Source organism: Lissotriton helveticus, chromosome 2_1 (assembly GCF_964261635.1).
Source record: "Lissotriton helveticus chromosome 2_1, aLisHel1.1, whole genome shotgun sequence".
Taxonomy (NCBI): domain Eukaryota; kingdom Metazoa; phylum Chordata; class Amphibia; order Caudata; family Salamandridae; genus Lissotriton; species Lissotriton helveticus.
In genome coordinates, this window is record NC_136059.1 from 569507105 (window position 1) to 569521543 (window position 14439).

At 44.4% G+C, this 14439-nt stretch overlaps 1 protein-coding gene across 5 annotated transcripts in view; it reads right to left on the reverse strand.

Moving 5' to 3' along the window:
* ANKRD31 (ankyrin repeat domain 31) overlaps positions 1-14439 on the reverse strand; it is a 2265957-nt gene that overhangs the window by 1249893 nt on the left and 1001625 nt on the right. For all 5 annotated transcript variants that reach the window (XM_078675241.1, XM_078675243.1, XM_078675240.1 and 2 more), the window contains one exon: positions 2236-4237. In XM_078675241.1, the coding sequence (XP_078531367.1) occupies positions 2236-4237 (2002 nt within the window). The remainder of the gene's footprint in view (positions 1-2235; positions 4238-14439) is intronic.

A 14439-nucleotide genomic window follows, 5' to 3' on the forward strand; every position in this document is an offset into this window, starting at 1 on the left:
GGTAGCCATGAATATTTCTACAAACTATGACTTTTAATAAATGCATTTCTATGCAGTGATATCATCTAAAGTACTAAAGTGAAATGCTCCCGAAAGAAATAACTTTTAATTTTTAATTTGAAGAGATTGTATCATATTTTACATTATGTTTGTTACACAATATACATATTTCATGGCTCGGCTCAGGCACAGACTTTTTCAGCCAAGCCAGACCCACGGCTCCACTCTGCCACCCTATTATTTGCTTGTGTGCCCTTTTGTATTTTTGACTTGGACTTGGTACATGGGGCCTTCAGGCCCGTGACAAAATGATTTTTAAATGGCGAGGACTGAAATAATGTAGCCCTACCCATAAGCACCGATTTGACAACTCTACAATCGAAACATATTTTAGCAGAGATAAAGAAGAGTGTGGGCAATGAAAAGACATTTAATTTAAGTGATCCCAGAGCAGGGACTTCCGGTCGCTATGTTGCATGTGACTACAATCATCAGTTTCCAGGGAGAACTGCCAAGCCCAAATAGGGCAGGCAGGGGCGTAGCTTCAACCGTGCTGTTTGGGGGGTGAGACCCCTCAAAAGCATTCTTGGTCTGGTATATCTGTGTTTCTCATCATTCTCATCTCACTAACAAGTCACTGACTGGGACCAGATGTGCCACCAGGTAATATAGGTACATATCTAAGAGGCCTCATCCTCCGTCAAATGGAGAGTTAAGCAATGTATGAAAAGCTAATCTGTGTTGGCCCCCGGCCCACACAAACCTGGTAATTTTTGCATTTTTGCAGTTAACGAGTGAAACCATTTGTGAGGGATGAAGTATGGCTAGTTGCTCAATGTGTACAAGATGCGTGGCAGGCACACCATTTTAAAGAGGGCCGTACACCCCATGGGGTTCAGTGGAGTGTAGCCCGACAGACGTAGTGGTCAAGTAGCAAGTCCAGACCTCAGAAGTTAAGGGCCCAGGTCAGGTCCGGCATGGGAGAAACATGGATCCCTATATATTTAAACAAGTTGTGTCGAAAGGGAATACAAGAACACCAAACCTGCTCCAGAGCATCACCTTGGCCGCCACCAGGCAAGATTTGCCCTTGTTAACCCAGAGCCTGGATGCCTCTCTGTAATGCTGAAGAAGCATAAGACACCGGGGGTCGGAGCGCTGTGTCACTCAAGAACAAGAGCCGATCATCTGTATACAGTGATACTCGGTCCTCGAGAACAACTCCCCACTGCCAGCCCCATACCTGAGCATCACACCGTAAGAGCCGCAACAGGGGTTCTATCACCAGGGCAAATAGCAGGGGAGGTAGGGGGCACCCCTGACGCGTGCCACATTCAATGGTAAACACTGGAGACAGACCCCCATTCACTCTGACCTGAGCATTTAGGGTGTGGTAAAGGAGCCGAACCATCCGTCAGAATACCTCCCACAGACCAGCCTGACAACAAATCCCCTCTAGGAAGCCCTACAACACCGTATCGAACTCCTTAGTGAAATCTATCAACAGGAGGGCTAGAGTGATGTCAAGGTCTGCCACCAGGGATGGAGCCACCTAGACTCTCCTAATACAATGACGCACACTACGGCCCGGCATGAAGCCGCACTGATCTGGATGAACTAGGTAGGGCATGGCTCTGCACAGCCATGCGACCACCACTTTGGCATAAATCTTGATGTTGGAGTTGATTAATGAAATCGGTTGGTAAGAGGAACACTGATCTATAGGGAGCCACTCTTTGGGTAGGACCACGATTGTAGCCCTGTCAGGTTCCGGTGGAAAGAACCCATAATATCTACTATTTAGATTGCTGTCTGGTAAATAAATACGTTTCTCTGCTATCTCTGAGACGGCCGGTCAAATAGTAATAATGTCTAGTATTTAGCCAGTAGCTGAGTAAATAGCAAAGAAAATTAACTTTTTTACCCCGCAGCAGGCTAAATAGTCACAACCATCAATCAAATAAAGAGCCAGAAATTATCTTTCACAACCTTTTCAGGGATCTTGGAAATAGGCAGACATTGTGACTATGTTAAATTACTCCTGTTGAGCTCCCAAGTGGAAAGGGTAGACAGGAGGAATTAACAACGTTTTTGTAATGTTTAAAGCATCAATAAAATATATGAAATATGAATGGCTGCACTATTGAAGTATTGAAGTATTAAATGCATGTAGAACCAAAGTTCTATGAAATACATTTGGATAGATAAAAATCAGTTGTGTTCTTGAATTCTTACCACATGTTTGATCATCTGCTTGGTGGAACTGTGGATGGCAGTATTTTCGTTTTTTATTTCTTTTAACACAAGGTTCAATTGTTGAAGTGTCTGCATCATCTGTCAAAGTTTCATATGTGTCTTTTTCACGAGGTTGGATTTCTGGAATATCATTTTCATCCTTAGATTTTTCAATTTCTTTTTTCCTCTTTGAACATGGCAGTAATCTTTTTTCTACAGCTGCACCACATGTCATCCACCCAACTTTTGGAGTATTTGCCAAGTCAGAATTACTATTCACATTAGCTTCAAAAACAGTGGCTTCTGAGACGGACAATGAACAGTCAAGCGATCTATGTGTTTTGTCACTCATCAACGATGTTTCTTTAACGGAGTCTTGAGGATCCTTCACCATCATTTCACAAATCTTAGGCTCTGTGTTTATAGAGTCATGCTGAAATGCCAGGGGGCAATTTGATTCAAATGGACTTACATATTCGTCTGTGCAAATTGTGGGTACATCTACTAAATCTAAATTATGTGGCTTGAAAAAAGAATTTGCTGACTTGGCAGCCTGTTGAAAGCTCAGTTCACTGGTACCACATTTACCAAGTTGAATGACACCGTTAGAGCTTTGTTCTCTGAAGTCAATCGATGAGTTAGGCTCGGTTTGGTTTCTTGATCTCAAAAAGCTACTGGTAGGCAATTCATTCGGACTAAATTGTTGCCCTCTCCAACATGTTTCACTACAGCTTAATCTATCTGTGTTACTGGCAGTCTCAGCTGCATCTGAAGACACAGTTTGCTTTAAAGTTGCATTTGTCATATCCCAAAAGGCAACGTTTCCTTTGATGAAAGAATGAACGCATTTTAGGTTTCGAGGTTGAAAATCTGTTTTAGTTTCACTCATCTTCTGTAATTGTTCAGAACAAGTAGGTTCACTGCTAGGCTCCTTGAGAGTGTGTTCAATAATACTACTACAAAGTGAATAATCAGTGTGCAGAAGGCTATTGCATAAATCTTGTTGAGGAGTTGAATTGTTCAAGGGTGAAGAACGCAAAATGGCTTCATGTGGGGCAACAGCATATTCTTTATCAGGAGGAGTATGGTTTGTTTTCTGAGTTGTGAGATGTGAAGGTAACCCTTGCATTGGGAGCAAAATGTCAGCACACGCTTCAAGAGGTACCAGCACACATCCTGTTTTCTCTGAAGCTTTGCTTACGTTATAATACTGAGGTGAACTTGCTTCATACAGATACACCATACTTTCTTTATCAGAAGGAGCTTCCACAGTTAATGTGCACTGAGATGGTAATATTTGAGCAGGCACATTGATTCCACTCAAAGGAACTGTATTTGTTTCCGAGAGGTGAACTACTCTCCCTTCATGCACAAGAGCTGGTAGAGGAGATAGAGGACTTTGGTTTTTCTGACCTGACATCCAGTTACACTTTAAACTTGTTGATTTATCGTTCAACAAAACACTGCATTCAAGTTTATGCTGCTTTTCATTCAGATCTTTCTTTCTGTGCTCATTTTCAAGATTGGTTTCATTCAGTATACTAGGCGTTCGGAATTTTTGTCTGATTTGACTATATTCTTCTGAAACATATTGATGCAGTGCAGATGATCTAGATGTTCCATTGGAGTAAGGGACAACCTCTGCAGAATCTGGGTTATATGCCCTAGCATTGAAATGAGAGGTTTTGTCACACATGTTCACTGTTTGCCCTTGCGGTCGATTTAGTACTGGAACACTGCTGCCATTTTGCACACTTAGGATTATATTGATGTCTTGTTTGGGATGTTCACCTACATAACTATTTTTCTCGACTGGCGATAGTTCATTATTAGTACTGTATTCATGGTATGCCTTAAGACTGCCCCTATTCTTCAAGATGTTGGCACATCTCATGTTCACCGATGGTCCCCCAACGCTTATTTGGTTAGTGCTGTCCTGATTTTCTTTTGGTACAAGGCAGTCATCATCAGTGAATGTTTGATCAGTCCATGAGGAGTTCAACTGTGAAAAAAGGTAAATTTGGAAATTTTCACAATTTAATAAATATTTTCTTGTGCAGAAATGAAATATGGTTTTGTCTAAGAATTGCTGCAATATAAATAACATTAACTAGCTGTAACTTTAAGAAAGGAATAAAGACCAAATAAATTTTTTTTTGCATACCCTTATTGTCTTCTTATTTTAAATTGTCCTAGTTACATATAAATCATATTAACAAAATCAGCACAATTTCTAAAGAACTGCAAATCTTAAAAAAACGAGGATTCACTCTCTTAAGGTGAAAATGCAAGGGTCCAATGGAAAACAATTTCCAAAACAAATTAATTATTAGTGGCTCAGCACTCAAACTTAGTAGTTATGTCAAATCAAATGCATTTGAATTCAGCATAGATTTACATTCCTGTACGCAACAGCAGTGTTCTTAACAGTATAGCACCCAACATGTAATGAATACATATGTAGAAGATGTCTTTATACAATTGTTCTTTATTAATTATCTTCTTTAAAAAGTACGCCAATAAACAGTACCACAGTAGCCAACACATTTCTACCTACAAGGACTCCTTCAGGGCTCTGGCTTGTATGCGAACATCGCTAGTTCCTCGGAATTAGTAACATTAAAAGCGATCCACATTTTATCGTCTTGTTCAATACAAGGATTAGAGTTCGTGTGCCCCCCAAGGAAAAATAATTTGTAGTGTGTGCTTCAGTGAGAGAGAATAGGACTAATTTAGTCCAATTTATTGTTATGCTCGATATTCCCCTGAATTTAAAAACCTCTCTTATGTCACAATCTAAGTTCTCCTGGGGTTTTCTGATGTACAGTGTGATGTCATCCACGTACAACATGGAGACTATAATTGCTCGCTCTCGGAATCTAATTGCCCTGTGGGCATGGTGTTGGCGTAGTTTAGCTGCCAGGGGTACCATAGCTATAGCAAAGAGGAGTGGGGCATCCTTACCGTGTGCCATGTGAGATTGAAAATGGGTCGGAGAGTAGGCCAGTTACTGTAATCTGGCTGAGGTGGCGGTGTAAAGAAGTTTGATAAGATTCAAAAAGCGCATACTTAACCCTAAGTGCGGAAAGAGCTGGAATAGAAAAGGCCACTCTTGGGAATCAAACGTCTTCGTGGCGTCAAGTAGAGCTGCAACTCCTGCCAGATCTACACCATGTATGACTGCAAAGAAGGTGCGAGGGTTGTGTGCAGTAGATCGATCGGGCACAAAGCCCGACTGATCTGGTTGAATCGTGTCTGGGAGGAGTGGGGATAGGAGGCTGGTGATGAGTTCTGCCAACATTTTTTTATCCACGTTTATCATCGATAGCAGTCTATAGGGATCACATGAATAGGCAGATTTGCCAGGTTTCAATATAGGAACAATGACCACCTCACGAAGTGATGAAGGTAATTTCCCGGTCTCCACAGAAGACTGGTATATGGCCAGAATGTGGGGGATCAATATAGTGTCAAATTCTTTATAAAAGGATGTGGTAAGACCTTCGAGGCCGGGGGCTTTGCCGTTAGGCAGACTATGGATGACATGCAGGACCTCCTCCTCTGTAAACGGGGAGTCCAAATATTGAAGGCGCGCATCATCAAGCCATAGTAGTTGTACCGACTCCAAATATTCTTTAACTTGGTCTGTGGGGATGGGGGACATGGCTTGGTATAGTTCGGAATAATGAGTGGTCATGACATGAATGAAGTATATCAGTGGGCCTAGTGTGATGTTCCATGTGTTCATCTACCAATTCGACAATATAATTCTTTGCTGTATACGGCTTAAGCATTTGAGCCAGCGTCCTACTGGGTTGCTCACCCTTACCAAATCTCACGCTCCAAATGGAGTGGTTCTCGTTCCGCTTCTTCATTATATTCGGATAGAGTGTCGTGTATGCGAGTCAAAGTGTCCTGGTCATTGGATTGGAAACATTCGTGTTCTAGTGCTCTAAGGTCTGTCTCGAGGGGCATAAGTCCTGTGCGTATGGCCTTTAGGACCCCTGTTTGTTTCGCAATACAGACAACTTCTTATAACGACCTTAAAAACCTCCTGAAGCACTGATGGGGAGTCTACTGAACCTTCATTTGTTGAAAAATAGTCAACAATGGTGGTTCATATTTCGAACCGAAACACCTCGTCTCTTAGAGCTCCAGCTGGTAATCACAAGCAGAAGGCGCGCGGGACATCGCTAGTTCCAGAAGCACCAGGGCATGGTCTGATAGTGTTCGAGGTAGTAGCGAGGCATTCGTCGACCATATCAGCGCTTCTTTCATGATGAGCTGGTAATCTATGCATGACCAGGCCCCGGACGCTGATGTGGTGCATGTGCCTTCTCTACTTGTACTATGTGAAAAGTGTTAAGCATCAGTCAGGCCTTGGTCTTCTATCAGTGTGTGTAGCTGTGACGCAGCCTTGGTGAGAGGTACTGGATCTGTCCATGTCTGGGTTCAAAATAACATTGAAATCGCCCCCCCATATTATCACTCCCAGTCCTAAATTAACCATGTGTCGTGTTCGTATATGCACACAAGTATTCTGGGTCCAATTTCACCTGTGTAAGTTTCCATGGAATGTTTTTCCAGATGAGTATAGCTGTACTGTACTACGGGCACAGTTAGAGTAGTAGGATGCATGTGTTTCAACGCACCACACAGTGCTCAGGCGGGACGCATTTGAGGGCGTAAGGTGGAGTTCCTGCAAGAAGCAAATATCTATTTGTTGTCTTGTGAGATAGGTGTGTACAAGATGGGCTTTCGTGCTTCACTTAACCCCTTGACGTTCTAGGTCAGATATTTAATATTTGTCGTCATGTGGTTGTGCGGCGGTGGTATGCTGGTACATAAAGCCTGGCAAAATGTGTATATTGGGTGTCTCTTCCGTGGAGCGATGAGCCAATGCTCTGACAACCAGTGGGAGAGAGGTGATGCTTGGTGCTCTTGTCGACCTAGTGATGAGGGAAGGTGTAGGGGGGATTGGGGAGGGAACCTGTCCTGCAGTGTGAACGCACTCCAACAGGGAGAACAATAATGCATAACAAAACCTGAACCCACCCTTTCCCACTCCAACCCTGTAAACTTGGTTGAGGATCCCCCACACACCCACCACTCTTCCCAAATCCCAGACCCTGTACTGTCCAATATAAGGGACTCATTCCGTAGGTCAGACGGGAGCTGGCATACACCCCAGCCTGGTCTAGGCTAGGTGGCTGAAACAATAAGCGTCGCCCAGGTCACCTGGCCAGTGTGTCAATTCCGCCATTCAGGTGGGAGCTGTTCATGTAAGGAGGTATTGCATCTATCTTTTCCTTTGATTTGGAGATGGTATCTGTATAGTTAGTGTTCTAAACGGAGATATTCCTTGTTGTTCTCGTCTATTTGTGAATCCTCAGCCGTTCTCAGAAGGCTGATCCGGACAGCTGCAGCAATACTTTTAGCAAATTTAAGCACTGACTTGGCATTGGTAAAATGATGGGTTTTCCCCTCATGCACAATCTGCAGCTTAGCAGGATAGAGGAGAGCATATTTAATGTAAGCCTTTTGCAGGATGATTTTTTTGATAGGTTGGAAGTCTTTTGGGGCAGCCTGGATGGCGATGGTAAAATCCAGGTCGAAAAAAATAATGTTGTCCCCATATTGTATTTCGCATTGTTCTCTCGCTTGGCACAATACGACGTCTCTGTCTTTATAGTTTAACAAACGGGCAAGGATTGGGCGGGCCGGGGCACCCAGAGGCGGCCTCGGCGCCAAGGATCTGTGCGCCCTCTCGACAATAAACACTGGGGACAGATATTCTCTGAAGAGCTCTTTTAACATATCAGTGATGTACTTTTCCATATTGTCAATGGCGGTGGATTCTGGTACGTCTAAAATACGTGTTTCACCTCGAGGTGGCCTCAAGGTCTTCGTTCTTGGCCTTGATGACAGCGAGGACTCTGTCCATCTTCAGCAGTTGTTCTTTTGTTGTTGCCTAGGTATCATATATGTTGGAAACACAGATTTCTAGATGGTCTATTTGATCTTCATGCTTATTGACTCGCTCATTGATTTTGTCTAGACGGTGCGCCATCAGGTCTAGCTTGGTGTTGATTGTCTTGAGGTTGATTTAACCTTTACCAGGATTGACTTGAGGTCCTGATCCTGGGTTGGCTCTACCATGGGGGGGGGGTCCGTGGATTGCATCTGAGCTTGGTCCGTTCCAGTTTATCAGGTAGACTGGCTTTCAAAGGAGATTTTTAATTTGCGTGCGTCGTGCTTGCCCATTGCTGACTGATGGACGTTCCACTGCACTGATGTGTCTATCAGTGGGTTGCCACAGGATTCTTCAAGTGTCAGGTGGTTTTTGATGTACAGCAGCTTAGGGTCAGTTTATAACGGTCTGTTGTGGCGTCCCACCTGCTCCACGGTATAGTAATGTAGACAGCTGTGTCTTGTTTGTGTCACAAGAGGAAGAGGGGGGGCTTTCAACACTAGTGTTAGCCTGTACAGCCGCTTGTATCTGGGGGTAGCTTCGCACTCAAATAGCAGTTGCGGCAATCATCTTGTACCGGCCCTCATCGCGGGAGTGCAGCAGGGAGGGCCATCCCGGGATCAGCCACTCAGCATCCAGAGCTCAGGCCTTTCACGCAGCGTGGGGTCAGTGTAGTATTTGGGGCTCACCCACTCCACTGGTAGTCAGCTCGTTATTCTGCGTGTCTCTGATCGGCTACAGTCCGGAAGCAGCGAAAGAGCCGGTGCCAGGCATCCACTCATCACTTTAGGGGAGCACAGGTTCAGTGCAATGCAAGTCTCCTGTCTGTAACCTCCAGGCGGGCCAGCCCTTTCGTAGGTCGGGTAGGCCACGCACATGCTGAAGTGCTTTTTTCTCTCCGGCAAACAGGATCAATTTTTCTGACTCACTGGCATGTACCCTGCTGCCACACTAAGCCGTGGCTCCTCTGGTCGTCCTCCGCAGCTCCCCCGGACGCCGCAGGCAAGGTCAGTGTAAAGATGCGACGAGAGGAGAGAAAGTGTAAGCAGCCATGTTTATTCAGTGACAGATACGGAATGCCGTTGAGATAAGGGCCTAAGCGCAAGCCTCTCACAACGTTCCAAACCGCGCGCTGGGAGCCACGCGCACGGACACATCAGGTAGGACGGGAGGGGACAAGACAGGGAAGAGAAACAGGATATTACATCTTCTCCCGTTTTTCAGAAACAGTTCTGGAATACATAGTTTCAAAACAAGCAACAGAAACACATGCTCTGCTTTCCCAGAATGGCTAATACATAGCATAATCCTTGAATCTTATTGGTGGAACAATTGTTCTCCTATCACAAGTGGTATCGACAGGACCAGATGTAGCGCCAGGAAGAGATACTCTGGGCATATCATCACTTGATACAGGAGTAGTTTTATCTCCACATGCTCCACCCATGCGTGACTCAGCAGAAGACATCAGACCATCGTCCTGTGAGCCACTGGGCCTGCTCAGAGATGCTGCTTTTAGCAACTTTCGACCCGTTCCACCATTGACCATTGTCAAGTAGAACTGTAGTACCCTTTGTTTTGACCATACGCCTAGGTTCACTATACTTGCTCATGTTGGCCCTCTTCCTGGAATACTTCACTCTCACCATGTCACCTTCTGTCACGGACATCTTTCGCACAGCATTCCTTGTCATAATTTGTGCACATGTGCTTCTGGCGCTCATCAACCAGACTTCTCATCTTACTCTCACTTTCTTTACGGTTTTCATTTTCCCATACTTTCTAAGCCAATGCCAATGTGGTTGCAAACGTGTGATCGCTGTCCTACCCCTGATGAGTTCAAATGGGATTCCACCAGTGGTACTGTTGGGGGTAGTTCTGTATGACCACAACCTGGTGCGTAGTGCTGCCACAACAGGAATGTGAGACTTTAAGGCCATTTGGATGGTTTCTTTAATCAGGCGATTGGCCCGTTCCATTTGGCCATTGCCCTGTGGATGATATAACAAGGATTTTACATGTTCTATGCCATTTTTGTATGAAGAATGAGACTAACTCAGAGGATACAAACTGCACTCCATTGTCGGAGACCAGTTGATGGAGAAAGCCTTCTCTGCAATAAAACTCCTTCAGGAAGTTTATTACCTCTCGTGTGGTGGGTTGAGACACAAACTTGACTTCCACCCATTTGCTGAAATAATCAATCAACACTATGGCATAACGTAATTCTAGACTCAATGCATTCATGGGACCTATGAAGTCGATGCCAACTTTGATCCATGGACCTTCTGGTAGTTCAACTGAAGTCATGGGACAATGGCGTGTCGTTAAAGTTTTGTTAGTTTCATTGCACATTGAGCAGTGAGTAACAAACATATCAACGTCACGATCCATGGAGGGCCACCAGTATCCTTCGCTCAACCTCTGTTTTGTTCCTGTCATTCCTACATGTCCTTAATGGGACAGAGCCACCAACTTGCTTCTCATGGTCATTGGTGCTAATAAAGTACCACCTCTGAGAATGACATCTTCGACAACACCAATATCATCCTTAATTTTCCAGTGCTTCGTCAAGTGCTTTCTCACGTGGCCAAGCTTTGATCACATATTTTTTAATTGTTTCTAACACTGTGTCACCTTTTATAGCTTCCAACCATTCTGATTTGGAAATGGTACAGTTAGATTCATGACCTTCAAACAAGCAAGAAATAAGTACATCATCATCATCCATTTCACATTCAGAGTCATCCTCACAAGGGGCACGTGACAAATAATCTGCCGATACATTCAGTCGGCCTGGAATGTATTCCATCTTAACTTGATGCTCCTGCAATTTGCATGCCAACTTCGCAATTCTTGCCGACGGCTGGCTAGAACCTTTACCGTCAAGTATACTGACCAACGGTTTGTGGTCGGTACGGATGGTAAATTCCTTCCCCACAGGAAACTTTTAAACTTTGTAACAGCCCAAACACAAGCCAATAGTTCACGTTCAATTACTGAGTACTTTGTCGCGGGCCCCTTAGCTTCCTGGATGCAAAAGCGATGATTTTCTCCACGTTCTCAGTCAGAAAGACAGGGAAGGGACACAGGATATTACACCAGATGAAGCATTGTTCTCTCCTTCTTTCGGCTGTTCCGGCCCCCTTGCCACTGCGGGCGAGATTTAGCGCAGCTTTGCACTTCCACAATTATCAGGGTCGGGACTGGGCACTCACCTGCAGTGCAGAGGGCGCAGAGTCCTAAGTTGCAGACCCATCAGGCTGTCATGTGGGCCGGCGTCCGACGGGCACGGCCCACATGTGAGTACCGCAATCCAGTCACCACGCCTCAGGCAGCCTCTCTTCACTTCAGGGCCACAGATGTTCTTCCGCAGCGGGGCAGTCCCAGGCGGGCCCTCAGTTACAACAGAGGCAGCGGGAAAAAAGATCGGGGTTGCCTCCTCGCCGTGTGTTTCGTCGGCTCAGCAAGCGCCGTTGGCTACCGGGGTATCAGCAAGATGGCACCTCCTGGTTCATAAAGACCCAGCATTCAATCTCAGCAACCACCGTAATTCAGCATATGTGCACTCCTCCGGGAGAGGTTTAGTACACTATCCATTCCCATGCTCAGGCACCCACAAAGCTTCAATGTTGGCTAAGGATATTTGAGGTTCGTGGTTCAGCCAGCGGAGCCTCTCTAGCGAGCAGCCATTTCGCTGCGCGTCCAAGCTCTGCCCCAAGGAATTTAAGCTTAAAGGTGTATTAAGGAATTCTCAATGCTAGCCTATGAGAGGAGTAGGCTTCAAAGTAGTGACAAAAGGAAGTGAGCAGTTTGTCACTACCAGGACATGTAAGGCATAAAAGTACATCTCCTACCTTTTACTTTCATAGCACCCTGCCCTTTGAGTTATAGGGTTTTTTTTTGGCTTGGTATGTAGTTTTAAACATCATGTCATAGTGGCAATAAACTACACACACAGGCCCTGCAATGCCAAACCTGAAACATGGTTAAGGGGCTACTTATGTAAGTGGCACACTCATTGCTACCAGCCCACTTCACTACACGGACTGTTGTCATTGCCGTTTTGAATGCCCCGAGATAGAGTTTGGCGTGTCATGACCCCGTTTTGAGGCAGGAGACATAATTGAATCACCCCAATGGAATACTGCCTAAGACCAAACGACTGGACGTCATTTATGGGCGTTTGCAGTCCCTTTTAGAGACACGTATAGTCTTTAGTGGACCCATGTCCTGATGAAGCCTTAAAGACATCTGGCTGAAACGCGACCGCGACTGCGTCGACACCTTGTTCATAAGGAGTCCCCACAAACTTATAACCTAGTCTAAGTTTGGTTTTTTGCGCCCTGATAAATATATTTTGTGTAGAGAAGGATTAGTTACTTACCTGTAATTCTAGTTCTCTTCCAGGGGTATCCTCATCAAAGTCATTAGCATTAGAATATTCCCGCCCATGCGCGGGACCCCGGAAACACTATATTATATGTGCCCCACATATATATATAAATCCAACCATATGGCTCCCTTTCCTTTCCCGATAGGCGCTGCAGTTGTGGCCGCGTTGCTCCTGCGGTTGAGCCCAACCGCTACACCTCACAACAACGATTCCTCCAGGTAGAGGAAAACTTGGAGTCGCAGTTAATTAATCGTAATCCACACAAGGCAGTGTTCTGTTAATTTATTTTTTCAGCAATCCATTGGGGTATAAAAAACAAATCAATAACCAACGCGTTTCAACAGCCTCCGCTGTCTTGTTCACGGTTAATTTGTTGAGTGCATTTTCACAACTTATAAAGCAAACAATAAAGTTGCATACAAAGTCACTCCCCAAAGGGGGCGTTACCAAACCCCACAACTTTTTGATCCTGCCCCTGATGTTGCAAGCATTATGGGCATTGTAGTCACTCTGTAGTTTTTCACGTAAAATCACAACATAACATATTGTCAATTCACACCAATCAAATTGTATGACAAATTTTGACAACCTGTGTGAGGAATGTGATTAGTATCTACCCTCCCGTGTTGTACATGATTTGTTTGTGATTACGTGATGTAATGTACGTTTTCCCGCCCTCCAGTGGGCCAGATTGTATGATAGAATCTATAAGTGACTAAGTTTACTCCCCTCTAATGGATCTCAGTATAATGTAGGGGGATTGGCGGGTTGGTTGGAGTCGGTCCCCAGAACTGTGTGAGTTGCTGTAGCAGTATAAAGGGACGTGAGTGGTGAAGGTTGTTAAAAAAGTTTGTGTGAAAAAAGTGTAAACGGGATGACCTATAGGGAATTTTTTGACAATTCTGTCCTCATAAATTTACAGGTGTATATACAGTTCTTCAGATTGGTTAAGACCAAAAGGGGTCATCGTCCTGAAACTGAGGCTATGTCTGGATTCCTTCTGCCGTAAAAGTTTTTCTTTGTGGCCTCCCCTGTCAGACAAAGACATTGTTTCTATGCCCCAAAATCGCAGCATTTTCCAGTCTCCATTATGGTGGGCCTCCATATGTTTAGCAACTGCGTTGCTCCTGTCCTTATGCACTGTCGCTCGGATGTGTTCCAAGATACATTTTTTAAGTTCGCAGATGGTGCTCCCGATGTATCTTAGTTTACAGGGGCACTCGATCATGTAGACTGTATATTGGCTGTTACATGTTATGCATTCCCTGATTTGCCATATTTTCTTATTGGGCATTACTATTTCCCTGGTTGGCTTGGCGATTTCACACGCTTTACAATTGTAACATTTGACAAAGCCCTTGGTTTTCAGCCACAGTTTTTTCTTTTTTGTATTTTTGAAGTGGCTATGGATCAATTGGTCTTGTAAGTTCTTGGCCCTTCTGTAGGTGATGACTGGATGGTTGCCCATTCTTTTGCCAATTACTGGATCCAATTGTAAAATTTTCCAGTTCTTTTTTAGGATTTGGTTTATCCTGCTAGATTCCTGGCTGCAACTCAGGATCAATCTGATTGGTTCTTCATCTGTTGTGACCTGATCTGTCTTCTTTTTCATGCAATCCAATCTTGATTTTTGATTTGCTCTTTCCCAGCATTTTTGAATCACTTTCTTGTTGTATTTTCTTTTTTGGAAACGTCTGATGGTCCTTTTCTTCTTATGTGACCAATTGATCCATAGCCACTTCAAAAAAACAAAAAAGAAAAAACTGTGGCTGAAAACCAAGGGCTTTGTCAAATGTTACAATTGTAAAGCGTGTGCAATCGCCAAGCCAACCAGGAA